The sequence below is a fragment of the Geotrypetes seraphini genome, chromosome 6 (assembly GCF_902459505.1).
Source record: "Geotrypetes seraphini chromosome 6, aGeoSer1.1, whole genome shotgun sequence".
Taxonomy (NCBI): domain Eukaryota; kingdom Metazoa; phylum Chordata; class Amphibia; order Gymnophiona; family Dermophiidae; genus Geotrypetes; species Geotrypetes seraphini.
In genome coordinates this window covers 189,014,417-189,036,263 of record NC_047089.1, presented here as the reverse complement: position 1 = coordinate 189,036,263, position 21,847 = coordinate 189,014,417, and the positions used below count along the sequence as shown (strand labels likewise).

The window sequence follows — 21,847 nt, the reverse complement described above, 5'->3', positions numbered from 1 at the left end:
AGCTTGTGGGTCTCCGGAGAGGCAAACAGATCCACCTGCGGCGTTCCCCAGCGAGCGAAAACCTCGCGCAGAACTGCGGAGTGTAGAGTCCACTCGTGCGGTTGCAGAAGTCGACTGAGTTTGTCTGCCAGACAATTCAGTTCTCCTTGGATGTAGACCGCCCGAAGGAAGATGTTCCGGGAGACCGCCCACTCCCAAAGGCGAAGAGCCTCCGAGCAGAGGGCCCAAGACCCCGTTCCACCCAGCTTGTTCACATAGTACATTGCCACTTGATTGTCCGTGCGGACGAGGACAACCTGATTCTGCAATATGTGAACGAAAGCTCGAAGTGCTAGAAAGATGGCTCGAAGCTCTAGCACGTTGATGTGACACCGACGGTCCTCGGCAGACCACAGGCCCTGCGTGCGAAGACCGTCGAGGTGGGCTCCCCACGCGTACTCCGAGGAGTCTGTGGTCAGAACCTTGCGAAAAGGAGGGGTGAGAAACAGTAGACCCACGGACAGATTTGAAGAGTCTGTCCACCAACGCAGCGATTTCCGCAAAAGCGGAGTCACCGAAATGAGGCGAGACACCGGATCGTACTCCTGACGCCACTGGGAAGCGAGGGTCCACTGAGGAATCCTCAGATGCAGCCTTGCAAACGGAGTGACGTGAACCGTCGATGCCATATGACCGAGCAGCATCATCATGCGCTGGGCCGACACCACCGACAGTTGAGAGACCTGACGGCCCATCCGCACCAAGGCTTCCAACCGTTGGGGCGGGAGGTAGGAGCGCAGGCGCACCGTGTCCAGCACCGCACCTATAAATTGAAGAGACTGAGCCGGGCTCAACTGAGATTTTGGAAAGTTTATCTCGAACCCGAGGCTTTGCAGGAAGGCAATAGACTGTCGGGTCGCTGAGATAACCCCCTCCCTGGTCGGGGCTTTGATGAGCCAATCGTCCAGGTAAGGGAACACATGAAGCCCACGAGACCTCAGGGCTGCCGCAACCACCACCATGCACTTCGTGAAGACTCGTGGGGACGCGGCCAGGCCGAAGGGTAGGACCCTGTACTGGAGGTGTAGGTCCCCCACCTGGAATCGTAAAAATCTTCGGAAGGCGGGGTGCACCGGAACATGGGTATATGCTTCCTTCAAGTCGAGGGAGCACATCCAGTCCCCCACCTCCAAGAGGGGATATAAAACCGGGAGAGACAGCATTCGAAACTTCTCCCGGACCAGGAATTTGTTGAGCTTCCTGAGGTCCAGTATGGGGCGCAGGTCCCCGGTCTTTTTTGGGACCAAAAAGTAACGGGAGTAAAACCCCGTACCCCGCTGGTCCTTGGGGACCGGTTCGACCGCCCGAAGCACCAATAGGGACCTGGCCTCGGCCAGAAGGGTCGGTAGCTGCGATCGGTTGCACGAGGCTAGACTTGGGGGATGGTCCGGTGGCGAGGACACAAAGTTGAGCGAGTAGCCCTCGGAGACGATCCGGAGCACCCAAGCGTCTGAGGTTATCTCGGTCCATGCCTCCCGGAAGAACTGAAGACGCCCCCCGATAGGAAGGGATTCCTGTGATTTCGCGGAGGGGAACCCGCCCCGTCCGCTCAGCCCGTCAAAAGGAAGGCGCAGGCTTAGAAGGACCCTGCGCCGGGGCTTGGGTTTGTCCCCCTCTGCCTCTCTGAGACGGACGCCTCGGAGGTGGCCTCGAAAAAGCCGGGGTCGACTTCTGAGGATATCGGCGCGGCGGAGGACCGGAAAGGTTTCTGCGGCGGGGGCCTAGGTTTGGGGCGGACCAGGGATGCTAACGAGCGCTCCTGCTCAGACAACCGCTTGGTCGCCGCATCTAAGGACTCGTCAAATAACTCGGACCCCACACAAGGCAAGTCTGCAAGACGTTCCTGCAGGTTTAGGTCCATGTCGAGGGTGCGAAGCCAGGCCAGGCGGCGCATGGCCACTGCGAAGGCCGACACCCTCGAAACCAGCTCAAATGCGTCGTACACCGCATGAAATAGGTACAACCGCAATTGAGACAGGTTGGACATAAACTTATCGAATCCTGCCCTTTGGGAGTCCGGTAAGGAGTCTCTATATTGAGGAAGGTCCTTCACCATGCCACGCAAATAGGAGGAAAAGGTGAAGGCATAATTTAGAACCCTGGTGGCCATCAGGGAATTTGAATAGAGTCGACGGCCAAACTTGTCCAGGGTCCGCCCCTCCCTGCCGGGTGGAACCGCCACAGAAACCCGTGAGGGCTGTGATTTTTTAAGGGCAGACTCCACCAGAAGAGACTGGTGGGAGAGCTGCGCCTTTTCGAACCCCTTAGGGGGCACCGTCCTATACTTCGCTTCCATTTTTGAAGGCACAGACGTGACTGTAAGAGGGTTCGACAAGTTCTTCAACCAGGTCTGTAGAAGGACTCTGTTGAGGGGGAGCCTAGGCACCTCTCTAGGAGGAGTGGGAAGGTCCTGCTCCTCCAAAAATTCTTTGGAATATTGAGAACCGACCATCAGGTCTAACCCCAGGGCTCGGGCCATGTCCTGAACAAAGGATGTAAAAGAGGACGGCCTGGCCGGGGGAGACGGGGTTCTCGACCTCCCCACCGAGGAGAGGGGAGAGGCCTCATGGGAATAATGAGGATCCCTTACTGACCCCGAGTCCCAGGATCCCTTCTCCAAGGCCCTCGAGGGGGAAGGAGAAATTCTCCGCCTCGCAGAAACCTTGGGTGAGGACCCCGGGGTCCGGGGGACACTCTCCCACTTCCTCGGCGAGGCGGCCCGGGAAGACTTCCCATGAGGTGAACGGAGGAGCCTCGGATTGTCGAGGCGTAACTCCGACACCTGCAGCGCCTCGCCCCCGAGCGGCGAGGAACGATCGTGCCTCTGAGGCGAGCCCCGCGGCCGCTTAGACTTCCTCGATCGGCGCCCCGTCCGAGGTCGCGTCGAGGGCGAGGCGTCCCGGGAAGACCCCGAGGAGGAGGAGGAAATACGGCGCACTCTGCGCAACTTTTCCTTGGGCCTCACACTCCGCTCAGGCGGCCCCCCCGAGGTCGAGGTCGAGGGCAGGGCCGGGACCGAGGTTAAGGGGGCCACAGTACCCGAGACCCGAGGTCACCGAGGCCGGGGCTCCCGAGGGTCGAGGGAGCCGAGGCCGGAGCCTCCGAGGCCGAGGGCGCCCCCGGCCGAGGTCGAGGCCGCCGGAACTGCAGCCCGCTGCAAACACTTCCAGGGCCCCCGACAGCTCCGATGAAATCAGGGCTCGAAGGAGTTCCTGGAAGGCCGGAATCCCCACGAAGGTGGGGAGTTCCGAGTCCGGAGCACACTCCCTGGAGGGCGACCTCGGTCTCGAGTATTCCCTCGGGGTGTGCGAAGTCGAGGTCCGAGGCGGGGCCGGGGTCGACCCACCCGCCTTAGCCGGAGTAGAGGACGGCTTCTTTGCTGAAGGGGATGGAACAGAGGACTTACCCGAAGCTGGTTTTCCTGAAGACGCCTTCGAAGACGAGGGCCGAGGCAAAGCCGAGGCCCCCGAGGACGCCGAGGCCGAGGTCAAGGCCGGGGCCGAGGCCGACGTCGAGGCCTTGGGCGGCGCGTCCACGGCGAACAATTCCGCCATTCTGGCCTTACGGCGACGGAGGGCTCTGTTTTGAAAAGTCGCACAGCGATCACACGAAGCTGTCGGATGATCCGGCCCAAGACAGACAATGCACCACCGGTGAGGGTCAGTGATGGAAAGTAACCTCTCACACCGGCTGCACTTCTTAAATCCCGTAACAGGACGGGACATCAACGAAAAAGAAGGCCGGGAACGACCGACGTCCCGCGGCCACGGCTGCCGGGAGCCCCTGGAGCCTAACGAAAAATAAAATATATATATATTTTTTTTTACGAAGGGAAAAAAGAAAGTAGCACCGCGAATCGATCAAAAATCAAAGAAAACAACGAAACGCGGCAGCTAGAAGGCAATACAACTGGAGCTCAGATCCACAGGGCTTTCTGGCTCCTCGGAAAAAATTGAACTGAGGACCACGAGGTGGGATGCGCCCTCTAGTGGGCAAGAAGGCATGCACGTGCGTGGTGCAGTGTGCAAACTTGAAACTTCTAGCAAGTTTGCTTGAAAAGCTGTCCGCGCTGGGGCTCCGTAGATGACGTCACCCACATGTGAGAATATCATGCCTGCTTGTCCTGGGATAATTGATTTTGTGACCCTCCTTATTAAGATCTAGAACCCAGTGGTCTGAGGAAATCTATTCCCATGCCCTCCAGAATGCTGATAGCCTCTCGCAAATGTGTGCGAGTGCAGCTGTTGCCTTGGCATCTTTGTGTCTTCTTGGAGGCAGGGCTGACATGAGACCCAGAGGGTTGCTGGCGTCTGGAGCTGCCAAATCTCTGTCTGGATCCCTGATAAGCTTTTTGAGCAGAGGCACCTGTGTAATACTGGCAGAAATATTGTGTGGAATATAAAATTGCCCCTGCCTCCCACAGCGGGTTGATGAGGTCTGCTGTCTGGCACAGCCTTAGGACGGCAATCGACCACACTGGCCATGAGGTTGTCTAAGCCCTTACCAAATAGCATCTGCCCTTTAAAAGGCAGTCTGCTTAAGGTGGACTTGGAGGCTGAATCACCTGCCCATTGCCTGATCCAGAGCATCCTGTGGGCGGAAATGGCTTACACCAACACCTTACTCATGACTCAGATGATGCCAAAGAGAGCATCCACAACATAATCTACCCCCTCCCGCACCAGCTGGGGGGCATAAGTCCTTCTCTGCCACAATCTGCTGTTGCTGGAATGTGCCACAAACAAGGCTGGCTTCAGCTTTGATCTCCAAAGCTAGCACTTCAAATTGCCTCCTATGAACCATGTCAATCTTGCGGTCCTGCGCATCCTCTTAACACCATGCCCTCCCTAGCTAGGAAGGGAGGTATGCTTTTGTTGCTTGAGCCACCTTGGAATCCAACTTTGGCTGACTAAACAGTTGCTAACATTCTGGAGCAATGGGGCAAAGTTTTGGACATAGTCTTGGTCTACTCTTAGGCAAGCTTCCAGAGACTCCCATTGCTCAGTGACTAGTAAGATATGTCTGGTTACGTGGAGGAAAAGGTGGTCTGAGTATCTGTGCCACATGATTGTGCACTATGAGGTTGATGGCTGCTGCAGTTCCAATTTCAATTCCCTGTGCGCATCTGTAATAATGTGAGGCATGGTAGCCAACTTAAAATGCTGCTGCAAAGAGGGATAATCTCCCTAGTCAAGACGGACTATTGCCTCCTGACTTCTGGTCCCTGCAAGGGAACCAGAGTCCCCAAGGCAAGAAACTGTGCTCTGGGACAGTAAATGCATGGATTCCAATCTCCAGTCCTCCCAGTCCTGGTCCACCTGGTCACTCAGGCTGGATGTTAAATTTCTTAGTGGTGGGGAGGTCTCCTGGAATGGAATCTCTCCCTGGTCCAAACTGGCGTGCCCATAGGCAGCACAGAAGCATCTTGGACCTGTCAATTAGGCTTTCCACAGGATGATTAATAAAATCCAAGGTAAATCCCTTAACAGGAGGCTCCACAGACTACTGCAGGACCTTAGACTAGCTTCTTTTGGGCTCCACTGCTTCCACATACTTGCATTTTGCATATTCATTGTTTGGGGTCTCTGGGATGAATATTTTCCCTTCTCCCTGCAGTTCCACAGCCTTAGAGGGCTCCAAGGAGGCTAAGCCCAAGGCTCCTGCCCGTTTTCAAGTGCCCCATGGTACATGGATGCTCCTTGGCCAACCATCCAGCACAAAGCTGGCATGATATGGAGGCCAGAACAACCTGAGGAGGCCATCCTAGTGGACTGAGCCTAAATCGAGGGGTTTTGAGGTAAATGAAGGCTTTAGAAAATAAAGATTGTTTAAAATCCAAGATGCGCCACTGCCAGCGAATTTCATGTCAAAAACGGCCCATGGGGGCTCCCCTAAAGTTTAAAAATTCAGGGAAGGAGACAAGAGTCTTGGCAAGTAGGATGCGTTTAGATAACTGCTCCTGCTTTTCACTTCTAATTTCTTCATGGTGAAGCCTAAGAGAAGAGGTAGATGTGGCTGTTTCTCAGCCTGACAGCCTGCTCCTACCTTGATGAGATTGGGCGATCTTACGGGCTTTGTGTCTTCCTCACTTCAGGGCGAACCTGCTGAGCCGAATGCGAGGGAGGCATCAGCTTTGGGAAGCGAAGTTTCGCTTAGCCCTTCGGGACCAGCCCCTCCCCTGCAGCCAAGAGAGAGTGGAATTTCGGCAGAGGCTTCGGTGGTGGAAGGAATGCAGTCTCCGGAGCTTATGGGCGTGCCGGCTCCACAGGAGTCCTCGGCTGGAGAATCTGAGGCAGGAGAGGAGATAGTTGCCTCAGTGGAATAGAAGTGAGCTTTAGTTATTTCAACCTCTTACTAGACTGCTGAGGTTACATTGGATTCTATCTGGTCAGCGTTGGACTCCCTCTATAAGGTATGCCAAGGAATTTTTCCTCTTGTTCAAGTTTCAAACTACTAAACTTAATCAAGTTTTGAAGAGGAATTAAAGTCACAGGGAGAGAAAATTAAATCCTTGGAAAATACAATTCAAAAGTGCAAGCCTCATCTGGAGTTATATTACAGGATAAGTTGGTCCTATTGAGTAAAGTAGAGAACTTTGAGAACTTACGAAACAATTGAATCTTAGGTTACTGAACTTTCCCAAGTTATTGAAAATGTCACCTAAGGAAATATTTTATAAATTTCTGAAAGAAGTGTTTAAATATTTGGATGAAGGACTTCCACCTTTACATAAAATATACTTTTTATCGGTGTTCTCAAAAAAACCTTCCTCTTCTGACCCTGAGACTCAACCTCAGGTAACAACTCTGAGTCCTATGGGCCTTTCAAACATATTAGAAAGTTCTCAAGAGGAAGTTATTACATGTGCTACACTTCTTGTGACATTTTTGTTCCAACAAGATAGGGGAGCCCTCTGCCTTTGTTTTTTAGGCATGAGAAACTTCCTTCTTGGAAAGGAAAATTTCATTGTTCCCAGATGTTTCAAGAACAACACAAACAAGAAGGAAAAAGTTCCTTGGAATGAAAGAAGATGTGAAATCACTGGGGGCTAAATTTCAGTTACGCTATCCCTGTAAATGTTTGATCTATTTAGATCAAAATTCCTATGTGTTTTATGAGCCCTCGCAATTACAATTCTTTTTAGAAGGAAAGGGGGTAGTTCTGCAGGGTACCAGGTGAATCCTATTGATTGGTTCATTAATAATTGAGGATGACTTCTTACTTTTTCTTTACAGTTTTGGGAATATGTATCACTCCTTCTGATGTGTGAAATTGTCTCTCCAGTGTGTGGACTGTTATTGAGTCTTAAAATTATTTGTCAAACAGATTAATGATTGGAATAGTTAAAATTTTTATTTTTGTTATGTAAAATGATAAGGCTCTTGTGTATTTCAATAATTTTATTGTTGAATTATTAAAATAAAATTATAAAAAAAAAAATTTCAGGGAAAGGAGCTTTGGACCCTATCTCTGGCCCCAGAAACCCTTAAAAATAAAAATTTGACAGCCCTCCCCAATTTTCCCCTTAGGGAATAATAGGCGGTACTCACTGTGCTATGCTGGTGCCTGCCTGTGTCAACTTCTTGCAGCCTGATTGAAGGGAGAAGATTTTCTGCCTCAAATACTTTTAGAAAGGATCCAAAACTGAAGATCTTCGGGCTGCTAGTTGGACCGATACCAACTGTGACCTCAAACCCCATGGATCCTCACGTCATGACGGGAAGAGTAAAAAATGCAGCCTGCTCCCTGAAGCCTAAAGGGACTAACACAGAAGCCGCACAGCCTGCACTCAAGCCTCTAATAAATCAGAAGATGAGCTAGCTCCAAGGGAAATGATCTCCAAGCTTCCAAAATGCACTAAGTAGGCTCGCTCAGCAGGTACACCTAGGGGGTTGCCCTGTGAATTGAGGACTGCACATACAGAATCTGCATTCTCTCCCAGGCAGAACTACCCCAAATTAGGGATCTCTAGCCACCAAAGCCTCACAAAACAGATAAAAAATATCCGACAATAATAAAAACCAAAGAGAGCAGATCAGAACACACCTTCTGAGCTCGCTTGCAAAAGGAAAAACTGAAGAGAAAGAGCTGAAAGATGTGATTGACATTCTTTTGCAAGCACCTCATGACCAGAGGTAATTCACCTAGAGTACAGATTCCTATGTCCTTGCTACAGAATTTAACTTAATGCGCATTCATACCAAATATTTCCCTTGTTTCAGAGAACTAATACAAAAACAAAAAATTAGGCACATTTCTGAATCTAAAAGGGATCACTCACCTTATTTCCATCACAACAGGGTAGATGATGATGCTCATTTGTGGGCACAGATGGTCATAAAATCAGTAATGGAGCTTAAACCAGCAACTATGTACACTCCTTTAATACACAGCATTGAAAACCTGCTACAAGTAAGGATCATTTCTGATATCAAGAGATGTTAGAGATTATATTGTCAATCACCTACTTGTTTTAAAAAAAAAAAGACTCCTTACCGTCTTTCCCCACATCCCCTTCGATGGACCCTCCCATCTTCTTCGACTCTTTCCCTGCGGTGTCCTCTCCCGTCTTCGGCGGCTCTTTCCCTTGGGTGTCCCCTCCCGTCTTCGTCGGCTCTTTCCCTGGGATGTCCCCTCCCGTCTTCGTCGGCTCTTTCCCTGCGGTGTCCCCTCCCGTCTTCGGCGGCTCTTTCCCTTCAGTGTCCCCTCCCGTCTTCGTCAGCTCTTTCCCTGGGGTGTCCCCTCCCGTCTTCGTCGGCTCTTTCCCTGGGGTGTCCCCTCCCGTCTTCGTCGGCTCTTTCCCTGGGGTGTCCCCTCCCGTCTTCGTCGGCTCTTTCCCTGGGGTGTCCCCTCCAGTCTTCGTCGGCTCTTTCCCTGGGGTGTCCCCTCCCGTCTTCGTCGGCTCTTTCTCTGCGGTGTCCCCTCCCGTCTTCGTCGGCTCTTTCCCTGCGGTGTCCCCTCCCGTCTTCGTCGGCTCTTTCCCTGCGGTGTCCCCTTCCGTCTTCGTCGGCTCTTTCCCTGCGGTGTCCCCTTCCGTCTTCGTCAGCTCTTTCCCTGTGGTGTCTCCTCCCGTCTTCGTCGGCTCTTTCCCTGGGGTGTCCCCTCCCGTCTTCGTCAGCTCTTTCCCTGCAGTGTCCCCTCCCGTCTTCGTCGGCTCTTTCCCTGGGGTGTCCCCTCCTGTCTTCGTCGGCTCTTTCCCTGGGGTGTCCCCTCCCGTCTTCGTCAGCTCTTTCCCTGGGGTGTCCCCTCCCGTCTTCGTCAGCTCTTTCTCCGAGGTTTCTGTGAAATTAAAAACAAACATTTTAAAGAACCATAAGAAAGAATTCAAAGAAGGATTAAGTTCAAAAAAGTGCTGATAAAACTACTACTACTACTACTTATCACTTATATAGCGCTGAAAGGCATACACAGAGCTGTACGTTTTGATATTTATAAACGGTCCCTGCTCGGAAGAGCTTACAATCTAATTTGGACAGACATAACATATAGGGTTGGGGATGCTGAACCCAAGGTGAGAGAAGTTGGGTGTCAAAAGCAGGATAATATTTAATAAAGAAACATTTAAAATTAAAGAATGAGCATGCTTTACAGCAGTAGTTCTTAAACCTGTCCTGAGAGATCCCCAACCAGTCGGGTTTTCAAGATATCCCTATTGAACATACATGAGGGAGATTTGCATGCTTATCACCTCTATTATATGCAAATCTCCCTCATGCATTTTCATTAGGGTTATCTTAAAAACCTGACTGTCTGTGGGTCCCCCCAGGATAGGTTTCAGAACCACTGCTTTATATTTATATGAATGGATAATTAATATTTCAACATCACAGCATACAACTGTGTGACAATTTGCATGAGATTCAAGCCTTCTGTTTGGTGGGCTCTCTTTAGACTAGCACCAATCTGAAGAAAGGAGAAATTAGGTTCTTACCTGCTAATTTTCTTTTTAGTCTCTTCAGACTGGCACAGCTCACTGATAGGTAATAGCTCACCATGACCAGCAGGTGGAGATTGAGACATAAACTTTTGACTGTAGTACAAGTGGGCTGTGCAGTCCCCAATATACTCTGTCTGCTCTCATTCTCCAGCAGTTAGTGGTAAGCTGTTGCAGTCTTCCCTGGTTTAGTGTAGGGCTGTTTGGATTTGCATAGTGGCCTTCTGGTCCCCATCTCTGGTGCCGGACTGAGCTTGGGGGGGGGGGGACCCTTTCGGGGGGGGGCCGTCTGACCTTGGGGGGTCCGCATTTCCTCCACCTCCCCCTAATTTTTTTTCTGTAGAGGTGCCTCAGCTGTAAGCCTTGCCACCAATACTGGCAAGGCATATGACTTAGAGAGCCAGTGGAGTTTGTTTTAAAAAAAAAAAATCCTAAGGCAGTGCAAGCCTTCAATTTGCGCTATGAGCACTTTTAAAGGGAAAAAGGTCTCATTGTGCTCCAGATGAGAGGTCAATGCGGCCTGTGCTCACAGTGTGCTGGCTGCCGCGAAGGGGAATCCCGGAGGGGCATAGGGATACCTTGAAGTCGCTGGTGTTGCAGCAGCGGCCAAAATAAGCACACAGGATGATAGGAATGATTAAAAAAGGGATGGTTAACAAGACTAAGAATGTTATAATGCCCCTGTATCGCTCCATGGTGTGACATCATCTGGAGTATTGCATTCAATTCTGGTCTCCTTATCTCAAGAAAGATATAGCGGCACTAGAAAAAGTTCAAAGAAGAGTGACCAAGATGATAAATGGGATGAAAGTCCTCTTGTATGAGGAAAGACTAGGGCTCTTCAGCTTGGAAAAGACACGGTTGAGGATAGATATGATTGAAGTCGACAGAATCCTGAGTGGAGTAGAACGGGTACAAGTGGATTGATTTGTCACTCCGTCAGGATTACAAAGACTAGGGGATACTCGATGAAGTTAAGAGGGAAATAGTTTTTAAAACCAATAAGAGGAAATATTTCTTCACTCAGAGAATAGTTAAGTTCTGGAACGCACTGCCAGAGGTTGTGGTAAGAGCAGATAGCGTAGCTGGTTTTAAGAAAGGTTTGGACAGTTTCCTGGAGGAAAAGTCCATAGTCTGTTATTGAGAAAGACATGGGGGAAGCCACTGCTTGCCCTGGATTGGTAGAAATATTGCTCACCTTGGGTTTTGGACAATTATTAGGGACCTGGATTGGCCACCGTGAGAATGGGCTACTGGGCTTGATGGATCACTGGTCTGATCCAGTAAGGCTTTTCTTAAGTTTCAATTCTGGCTCAGGATTTCAGAATTTGAGTCTCTGTATAATTAGTGACTGCAGCATGACACTGTTGCAGTTCATGATTTTTTTTTTTTTTTTTTTTTGAAGTTTAAGATTTTATTAAACAAAATGAAAACAGTACACAGGCAGTATGCCAACAGCAAAAGTACATCGCCCATATGAAACAACAGAACCCCCCCACCCCCCCCACCGAGTGATACAATATAAGCCTAAAACAAAGGAAGATGAAAAAGAAAAGTAAGAAAAGTTTCAAAGTAAACCTCGCCAGGAGCTATAACGAGACCACTGTCGATGAAACGTTCCACAGGAATCATTATTTAAAGCAGTCAATTTGGACATCAAGTAAATTTGGTCAATCTTATGTAACAGTTCAGTACGAGAAGGCAAAGAGTCACGCTTCCAATATGTAGCCACTAAAAGTCTGGCTGCCGTAGCAACCAGGGCCACAAAATGATTCTGATCCACATCCAAACTCCCCATAGGATAGTTAAGTAAAAATGTTTCCATACGCAATAGGATGGGTAAGCGTAACACATCAATCAGCAGTCGTTGAACCATCTTCCAAAAAGGTACAATCATAATACAGTCCCACCACACATGCCCAAAGGAGCCCAAACACCCACAGTTGCGCCAACAGTGCCCGTTCCCACAGTGATAGAAACGGTGCACCTTTTCAGGCGTGAGGTACCACTGAAATAGCATCTTATATCCCTGCTCCACTAAGGGAGATGCCAAGGAGACTCTCAGCAGCGTACCATAAAGACAGTCCCATTGTCGATAATCCAAGGCCCTCCCCAGCAAGAGTTCCCAACGATGTTCATATGTGTGGGCCTGTGGTCTAGTGTATAAAAGAGCCCTATAGAGACGTGAAATAAGGCCCACCCCAGATCCCATCCTAAAAACTTGTAAAAAAGCAGAGTCTGCCCCTTCCCACTCCGGGATCACCCTCTTCACCATAAAATCTCGAAGTTGGACATAAGCGAAAAAATCAGTCGAGGGGAGGTCATATATAGATTGCAAGGCAGCAAAGGGTATCAGTTGTCCACCCACTACCAGCTGACCTAGGACCCTAAGACCCTCCATTTCCCAACGCCGAAAAATCCCAGTATCTTTAGCAGGCAGAAAATCAGGGGCAAATCTAATGGGAGTAGCATAAAAGTAGCGCTGACGTGGGAACCAAGCTCGTCTAACCCTGCTCCATGCATGCAAAGTACATTCCATCCCATAAGATGTCCCAGTCTGCAGATCCCGAAGGATATCAAAAGACAGCCAGGGCACTGCTGCCAAAGGGTAAGTAGGTTGTAAGGCCTGTTCTAGTGAGACCCAGCGCTGGGAGGGATATGCCCAATGAAACAGTCCTTGCAGTTGGGATGCATAGTAATATGTAGAAAAATCAGGGACACCCATTCCCCCATGTAACCTGTCCCAGTACATACGTTCCCTCCGCACCCTAGGGGGTTTACGTGTCCAGATATAAGCAAAGGCCCGCCTTTGTAGCCTAAGCAAGAACCGTTTAGGAATTGAGAGAGGTAGGCAGGAGAACAGATACAAAAAACGAGGCAACACATTCATACGCAAAGCACTAATCCTACCCATCCAAGACAATCTCAACCCCTCCCATCGATCCAGATCAGCAAATACAGTTCTTAGCAACGGAGGGTAATTCAATTCAAAAAGGTCAGTAAGTCTTCGAGATATACGCACACCAAGGTATTTAATGGATTTAGCCGCCCATCGAAACGAGAACCTAGCACGTAAGTCCGTTACCAACAAGTCCGGAAGGGAAACGTTAAGCAATTCAGATTTTTCGATGTTAATTTTAAAGCCAGCCACCACACCAAACGTAGTCAAAACACGAAGCGCCTCCGTCAAAGAACGATGCGGGTGGGTCAAGGTAAACAAAATATCATCAGCATACAATAAAATCTTATGCTCTTCACCACCCACCACAATTCCCTGAATATCAGCATTCGCACGTATAGAGGCCGCTAAAGGTTCCATGACTAGCGCGAAAATCAGTGGTGACAGAGGGCACCCTTGCCTAGTTCCTCTACGAATCATAAAATTAGCAGTATATCTTCCATTAACTCTTAAACAAGCCTCCGGAGCAGCATATAATAAAGTCACCCAGTGTAGAAAAGCACCCGAAATGCCCATCTTCTTCAAGGCCGCTAACATAAACGGCCAATAAACCCTATCAAAGGCTTTTTCAGCGTCAACTGATAACAGGACTGCCGGAACCGAATCTTGATGGGCCACTCCAATAAGATCTAACACTCTTCGGATATTATCACCAGGTTGCCTCCCTGAAATAAAGCCACACTGATCTCCATGAACTAGGTAAGGAAGAAAACGTTGCAGCCGGACTGCCAAAATACGGGTAAACAGCTTATAATCAACTCCTAACAATGAGATAGGGCGGTAAGACCCACATAGGAGGGGATCTTTCCCAGGCTTGAGAAGAAGGGAGACCGCTGCCTGACGAAACGAATACGGCAGACAATCCCCCTCCAAAAAAGAATTAAACAATCTAGTCAGAGGATTGACTATATGGGCCTCCATTTTCTTATAAAACAGGGGGGAAAAGCCATCAACACCCGGTGCTTTGGAAGCAGCCAAATGACGTATAGCCGCTACCACCTCAGCGGGTTGAATAGGGGAAGAGAGCCACTCCGCATCAACTTCCGCCAAACAAGGCAAGGTGACGCTAGATAGAAAAGCATCTATCTCCCCCTCCGTGGATTCAATTTCCGGAGTGTACAGAGTCTGATAGAAGGATAAAAAAGCCTGATGGATGTCCCCATCATCTACACAAAGCTGACCCGAGTCATTACGAATCCGAGTTATGGAATGTTGTGCTTGAGATTGCTTGATCTGTGCAGCTAACAAGCGACCTGCCCTACCACCCCATTCAAAAAACCGTTGTTTCCGCCTCTGCAGGGCCCAAGCCATGCCCTCTAAATCAAGTTCTTGTAAATCTCTCCGGCACTCCGTCAGCGCTACCCCCCCAGCCACCGATGGGGCTCTCTTGTGAGCATTCTCTAGGCGTCGAAGGCGGGACACTAGTTCTAATCTGCGAGCCACTCGACATTGATTTCTGTACGACCCCCTCGAGATACAACAACCCCGAAGGGTAGCTTTAAAACTTTCCCAAAGAATTGCAACATTAATGCCAGCTATGTCGTTGAATACAAAAAATTCCTTGACATCAGCCTCTAAAAGAGTCAAAGTATTGGGATCTTTCAACAAAGAGTCATTCATACGCCACATGCGACGGCCGCCTCTAACCTGCCCAACCTGTAACTCCAGAGTCAAAGGAGCATGATCTGACCACACCCTGGGCTCAATACTGGAGGCCAGGGCTCGAGGCAGGGCAATACGAGGCAGCATCCACATATCAATTCTAGTATATGAATTATGTTTCGATGAATAAAATGTGTAATCTCGCGTGCCTGGATGTAAATAACGCCACACATCTATCAAATCATGTCTACGCAGGAAGCGCAGCAAAGCTCTTCTGTCGCTTCTAGCGTAGCGGATGGAAGAATTTGAATTATCCTCCTGAGGATAGCAAGTGAGGTTAAAATCTCCACCCACAAGGAGAGTACCGTCTACATGGTCCAACAGCACACGTTCTAACAACGTAAAGAAGGCCCCCTGACCAACATTTGGGGCATAGACATTCAGTAAACTATATAAGGTGCCATCCAACTCAGCCTTGACCAGAATGTAGCGGCCTTCAACATCCCGCACCACCTCTCTCAATACCACCTGGACACGTTTATGAATTAAAATACCCACCCCCTGAGTCTTTTTCCGGATCTTATTAGAGGAAAGGAAAACATGAGGATAGCTATTGTGTGTAAGCAATTTCTCAAAGTGAGATTGGAAATGGGTCTCCTGAATAAATCCAACAGCACTATTCAGACGGCTCAATTCCTTAAACAACAAGCGTCGCTTTTGTGGTGAATTCAAACCATGTACATTATAAGACAGCAAAGTAAGTTTATCCATTTATACTAAAGAAGAAAAAGCACTTTGTCACCAAATCCATACCATGTCCCAAAGCAGTCAAATCAACCAACCCCTGCAATCTCAACCTTAAGAAAAACAATATACTAACATACTCCCATACAATCATACAAAAGAGCACTCGGTCACAACCCTTCCCAACCCCAACACCCCCCCCTCCCCCCAACCCCCCAACAACACCCCACATGGTCCAGCTACCAAAGCACCTGGCAACCACGGTACAGGAAGTGTAGAGAAACAGTTCACAAATGGACCCCCAGACCAAGCCCTATAAATAACCTTCGCGACAGAAGCCGCTCTGCAAAAAGAAAAAGAAAAGGAAAAAGAAACATACACAGCACAAAAGTTCAGGAACACATCTCACAAACACAAAAGTTCAAAGGGATGAGGACGTGGCCGCTTCCAAAGGACGACGGGCTGCAGCCGACCTAGCCACTCTCTGCCATCCCAGTCCTCTTCCTGATTTGGGTATAGGTGACCTCTGAGGCAGTGGAGCCATTTCCGAAGCTGTCATCAAACCTGCTTCCACCATTCGAGACTGAACATCAGCCACAGAAATTGCAGTGTAGTTCTTGCCAGCATGTGTAAAAGCCAGTCCAATAGGATAAATCCATCTATATCGAACACTGCGCTCCTGCAGTATACGGGTACAGTCTCTATATGTGCGACGGCGGGCCAGGGTTGCTGGAGCCACATCAGGATAGACATCAATGTCCGCTTCTTCCCATTTAACGGTTCCCCCCGAGCGCCTCACCGCCCTAAGCACATGCTCCTTATCCATATAGCGATGGAAACAAGCTACAACATCACGAGGGCGGTTCACATCACGAGGGCCAGGGATGCGGTGTGCCCTATCCAGCAATGGTTTACCCACTTCCACAGGCAAACCAGCAGTCTCTAGTGCCTGTATACATATATGATCAATCACCTCCATACAGCGAGGGTCAGAAACAGTGTCTGGCACACCCCGAAAGCGAAGGTTGCACCGTCTGGAGCGATTTTCCAGATCCTCCAGCTTAAGTGTGCTCACATCAGCTTTTTCTTCCAGCGCTGCAATCCTGCCTCTCAGCTGTGTTATTTCAGAGCCATGTGCTTCCACTGCAACCTCCGTCTCTCCCACCCGATTCCCGATTTCACCCACCTCTCGTTTTAGCTCAGCAACAACAGCATGGATATCAGCTCGAACTGCAGAGATTTCAGATTTCAGTTCCTGGAACCAACCACGCATCTCCAGCTGCAGAGTCGGCAGTGTTGCATCAGCAGGTGGGCCCTCCGCAGCCGCGGCCGGATCGGGCGCCATTTTAGAGCCAGGTTTAAGAGGCCCATTCGGGATCGGTGAGGAGAACGCTTTAATATCCGTTTGTTTTTTTCGCGTCGCCATCGAGACGCAGCAAAGCAGCTTCACAGACAAGCTGAGGGAGGCAGACAGTGCAGGCACGCGAAATCGCGCGAAGATCGCCAAAAACAGCACGGGGGTCCGCGGAGCTATCGCTCTAGGCTGCCATCAGCCACGATGACGTCACTTCCTCCCCCAGTTCATGATTTTTAAAAGCTTTAATTGCCTTTACGAACCAACTTATTCCTGGAATCAAAAATGTACACTACTTTAGAGATGGATCTGTAGCACAATACAAAAATTACAAAAAATTTTGTTAATCTTTGCAGCCATTATAAAGACTTTGGAATTTCTGCTGAATGGAATTTTTTTGGTACTAGCCATGGAAAATCACCATGTGATGGTATTGGGGAAATTGTAAAATGGCTTGGTGCACATGCCAGCTTGCAGCAGCCTCTGGAAAATCAGAACTTGACTCCAATCGATTTGTTTAGCTTTTGTGAAGAAAATATTACTGGGGTCAAATTCTTGTTCATCTCAAAGGAAGACATTGGGAAATTAAGACCTATTAAGGAATCCAGGTTTGAGAATGGCCATACAGTAACTGGAACTATGGAAAATCACCAGTTTAAGCCAACGGATGAAATCAAAATTTGTGTCAGCAAAATATCGGAGATGAAACATTTTTCATTGCTGATGTCACTAAAGCTGATAATCCTCTTTCATTTATTCAACTTGTCAACCTGCAGCCTGGCCAATATGTTGTTTGCATGTATGACAATTGTTGGTGGATTGGAATCATCTCTGAAATCTCCTCAGAACACAATGATGTCTTATGAGCATCCACAAGGCCCTGCTTGATACTTTCATTGGCCCATAAAAAAAAGATACTATGTGGATTTTAGAAGGACATATTTTTATGGTTCTTGAAGCTCCAATGACAACTTCAACAGGAAGGCAATACAGCTATTCACAAACTGTGTTGTCCAATACTGACAACAAATTCAAGGCAATGTACTCAGGCTAGCTGAATGAGTGGCATTTGAAGTGATTGTGAAGGACGATTTATGTTATGTTATGAACTGCCTTCCCTCTTTGAATTGCATCCGTTTCCAACCAGTATTTAATAAAGTAGTGAGAATGGGTTCAGATTAGTACCCACTTTTTTCTATTTTTGGTAGCAGCCCAAGAGGATAGCAAAAGCAATCAGTACCAACTAGCTTAGATACATTGGAGCCCTTTTATCAAACAGCAGTAAAAAGGGGACTCAGCATGCCCTTATGCGGGCTTTTCCTGTGCACTAAGGCCATTTTTACTGCTGAGATAAAATGGCCGTATTTCTTTTTAAAAAAAATTTTAATTAATTGCCACATAATAATTTGGCCTTTAGCATGTGAGCTCCTACTGTCACTCATTATGTAGAGGGAAAAGGACTCACATGTGCTAAGCATGCACAAATCAATTAGCACATACCCACTCTCCGCTCTATGTGCCAAAAAATACATTTTATTTTTCAGCACATGGGTAGCGGTGCGTATATACTCGAATATAAAACGAGATTTTTGTGTCCAAAAATTGGGGTCTTTGTTTATATTTGGGTCAGCACTGACCCACTCCCCTCCTGAACATGTTTTCAGGTCTCTACAGGGCCTGCCATGAGACCTCGTGGTCCAGCAGTGACTGGGACAGGAAGGATTCCTCCCGCCTCCTGTCCCAGCCCGATTCTAATTATTTTTATCTCCCTCCTGCCTCCCCTGTGCACCTTAAGTATCCTTGGTAGTCCAACGGTGAATCGTGGCAGAAGCGACCTTCCTTCGCTCCTGCCCTTGCAGAGCTGCTAGTTGACTGGCTGCCATGAGTTTATATTCGGGTCGGTTTTTATTTGAGTATATATGGTACATCCCAAAATTACTGCAGGATGCTTCAGCGCACTCCACAGTATGTCATTTTTTTTGCTGTAGTAAGCCTGTGTTAGTGCTTATCATAGCTATGGAAAAGAGTCCCATTGTTAATTGCTTGCTGGATTAAGGCCTGTTTCAGTCTCTCTGAAAAAGACTAGAGTAACTTCTATTTAGATGTAAGATATGGTAACTAGGACTCAGAATTGGGAGGGGAAGAAACTCTGGTTGTGTTCTTCAATGATCTGTTGGTCAACAGACTGCCTAAAGTCTACTTGTCTAACACTGTTGGATTTAGTGATAGCATTCAATATAGTTGATCACTAGATCATGATGGATAAATTAATCCACATGGGAATCAAAGAAAAATTGCTTTACTGCTTTTTTTTCCTTTATGAAATAAATAACTTTACCTAGATTCATCACCTATGTTATCCTTTAAGAATCTATACTAGCACCATTATTAATTTATATAACAAAGCCTTTGGAGATATTGGGAGGATGGATTGCAATTTCATCTTTACAAATGATACCAAAGGCAGCGGAATGCTTTTTTGTTTGGGGGAAGGTCCTAAAGCTCCACCCTAGCCCCAGCAAGATCCTGTGGCATGACCTCTCTCTCCAGCTCCTGACTCCCCCACCTACGTTCCCTTGTTGCTATAATTTTAAATCTCCGGGCAGAAGTTGCGCATCATCAAAGAGCAAGCCTGCTCCGGAAGTCTTCATTTTGCAGTGACTTCCTGTTCCTGCATAGGCAGAGCACTGCAGAATGAAGGGTCCCTGGGCAGGCCAATGGCAGCAGACTTACCTTGTCCCTGTCGGCTGCCTGAAGATTTAAAATTACAGCGGCAAGGAGGAGGTAGGTGGGGGGGGGGGAGTAGAGCCATGACTCACTCTTCTCACCACCAATTTTTGGAGAGGCCATGGCCCCTGTGGCCTCCTAAATTCCAATACCTATGATAAGGAAGGAAGGAAGGAAGGAAGGAAGGAAATAATGGTTGCAGACATGGTCAGAATTGAAGAGATCTTTAAAAAATCTTTATTAAAATAGGCTGTTAGACCCTTTTTCTAATAAAAAAGTCTTACACTACCCCCCCCCCCAAAAAAAAAAAAAAAAATAGGCTAAAATATTGCCCAACATGGTCATGTTTTGTTCTGCATGGGCTGCTTCAGGAGCTTAACTTTTACCTTGTGACCACCAGTGCCAATGCCATAAGGCACTGCAAAATCTCCTGACTCCAAAAGATTCCTGCATGGGCAAGAGGTCAGGCAATATTTTAGCCTATTTTAATAAAGACTTCTTAAGATCTCTTTGACTTTGATCATGTCTGCCTCCACGATTTCCTTCCTTCAGGACTTAGTAGACCATTTGCCTACTTGTTTCTTTGGGCTTAAAAACTATCCTTATAAAATTTAGCGCTGCTGTTCATTTGACTAGATTTATGAGCCTAGTGCTGAACGTCAGTTCTAAGTTCCTTAAGGCTCCTTTTACTAAGTGGTGTTAGAGCATTTTACTGCAGGCTGGTGAGATCAATGCTCCAACGCTCATTGAATTCCTATGAGCACAGAAGCATTTACCTTGCCAGCCTGCAGTAAAATGCTCTAAAGCCGCTTAGTAAAAGCCAGCGTTAGCTTTTGTTCCCCCACCTAAATTTGCCCCTGTAACTACACAAACTTATATTTCTAAACTTATGAGTTTTGTGAAATTGCGAGTATAAATTTAGGCAATCATCCTAGTAAGTTTTCAAAGACACCGATTTAGGGCATCTTTTATCAAACAAATTAGCATGGGCCGGAGCAACAAATGCACTGAATCCCACAGGGATTTAAAGGGCTTCGGTGCATTTGCTGCACAGCTTGACAGAGGCCCTTAGATGCTTTACTCTCCAGTTAGGAGCCCTTGCATAGTGGCCCTGTATTTCTAAGGTTATGGGGTGTATTACACCCACGTTCATTATGATAAATAATCTTTATAATATACTGGAAGGCCATAGGGCTTCAGAAAATTATCACAAGAATGAATAATCCAGTCACATGCTTCCAGTGTGCAAGTACACACCTTGCAGAAATTACTTAAAATGAAAAATGTACATCATCCATTTCTTACACCAAAACTTCTATGGGCCAACAGTAAAAGAGAGGGAGGGGGGGTTGTTTTGTTTTAGGTGTTATGAACAGTAAACGTTTATTGTCTAAATTAACGAAAGAGCCTTGGAGATTAAAAAAAAAAATCAGTCTTCATGTTTGCACTAACAAAATATTGTATAAGCAATTGCACTTCTAGAGGGTCGCCAGAATGAAAAATGCACAAAACAACGTGAAGGATGCAAAGCAGGTAAGGGGATGGATGAGCCCACTAGGAATGATTTTTTAATGACTATTCAATAAACACCTTTCGCATTGGAGGTGTTTCATCTGGGATTAACAGTTGGTGAACAGCCCCCCCCCCCTTAAAATCATCAGATATATTGCACACAAGCTAGGAGTAGATCTGCGATTTATCCAAATGCATCAGAGCCATCTTGGTCTCTAACGTCCTCAGCGATGGAGAAGTGGGAACTGACACAGCTAACACAAGGGATCCTGGATTGTCGAGGGACTAGTATGGAAAAGAGCGGCACCTACCGCTGGACAGGGGCCCGGCTGCACAATTGCTGAGAAGGATGGTAGCAACAGCCGCCAGCAGCATTAACGCCCGCAGCTCCATCTTCTCAGGCCACCTGTAACGTGGAAACTGACACGCAGTCAACTTCCGCTTCCGCCTTGGACGCCAGCTACGAAGGGGCGGGGACTATACCCGACTCGTTGACCGGCGAGAAAAGCTCCTGAACGCTGACCGAAAGGAGAACGACAGCGCCGCTCCACCAATAGAATCGCAACAGGGACTGGGTGAAACGCGGATCTTAACCGCACGCCCTTAAAAATCTCAGCTCGGGGATGAGCGGGATCCCTGCGGACCCCACGCCTTGGCCACGCGCTTTTAGGGCTCCTTTTACCAAAGGTGCGCTAGGGCCTGCCCGCTAGCTACTACCGCCTCCTTTTTAGGAGGCGGTAGATTTTCGGCTACCGCACGGTAATTTTGTGCGTGCGCTAAAAACCCTAGCGCACCTTCGTAAAAGGAGCCCTTAGTTCTGTGGGGTCGTGAGACCCTCTTTTAAACTTCTACCTTTGCTGGCTTTTTTTTTTTTTCCTTCTGTTGGTGGTTAGGATTGCGCTGAATACTGGAGTCTCGCCTTTGTTCTCCCTTTTTTTTGCACCCTAGTGTCCCAAATGCCTTCTACCCGTGGAGC

At 48.1% G+C, this 21,847-nt stretch overlaps 1 protein-coding gene across 1 annotated transcript in view; it reads right to left on the bottom strand.

Moving 5' to 3' along the window:
* TGOLN2 (trans-golgi network protein 2) overlaps positions 1 to 21,546 on the bottom strand; it is a 58,864-nt gene extending 37,318 nt beyond the window's left edge. The window contains exons 1-2 of the mRNA XM_033948829.1: positions 21,183 to 21,546; positions 8,536 to 9,318 (exon numbers count right to left, since the gene is read on the bottom strand). Of these exons, the coding sequence (XP_033804720.1) occupies positions 8,536 to 9,318; positions 21,183 to 21,264 (865 nt within the window). The 5' untranslated portion in view covers positions 21,265 to 21,546. The remainder of the gene's footprint in view (positions 1 to 8,535; positions 9,319 to 21,182) is intronic.
* Between the last annotated feature and the right edge of the window lie 301 nt (positions 21,547 to 21,847).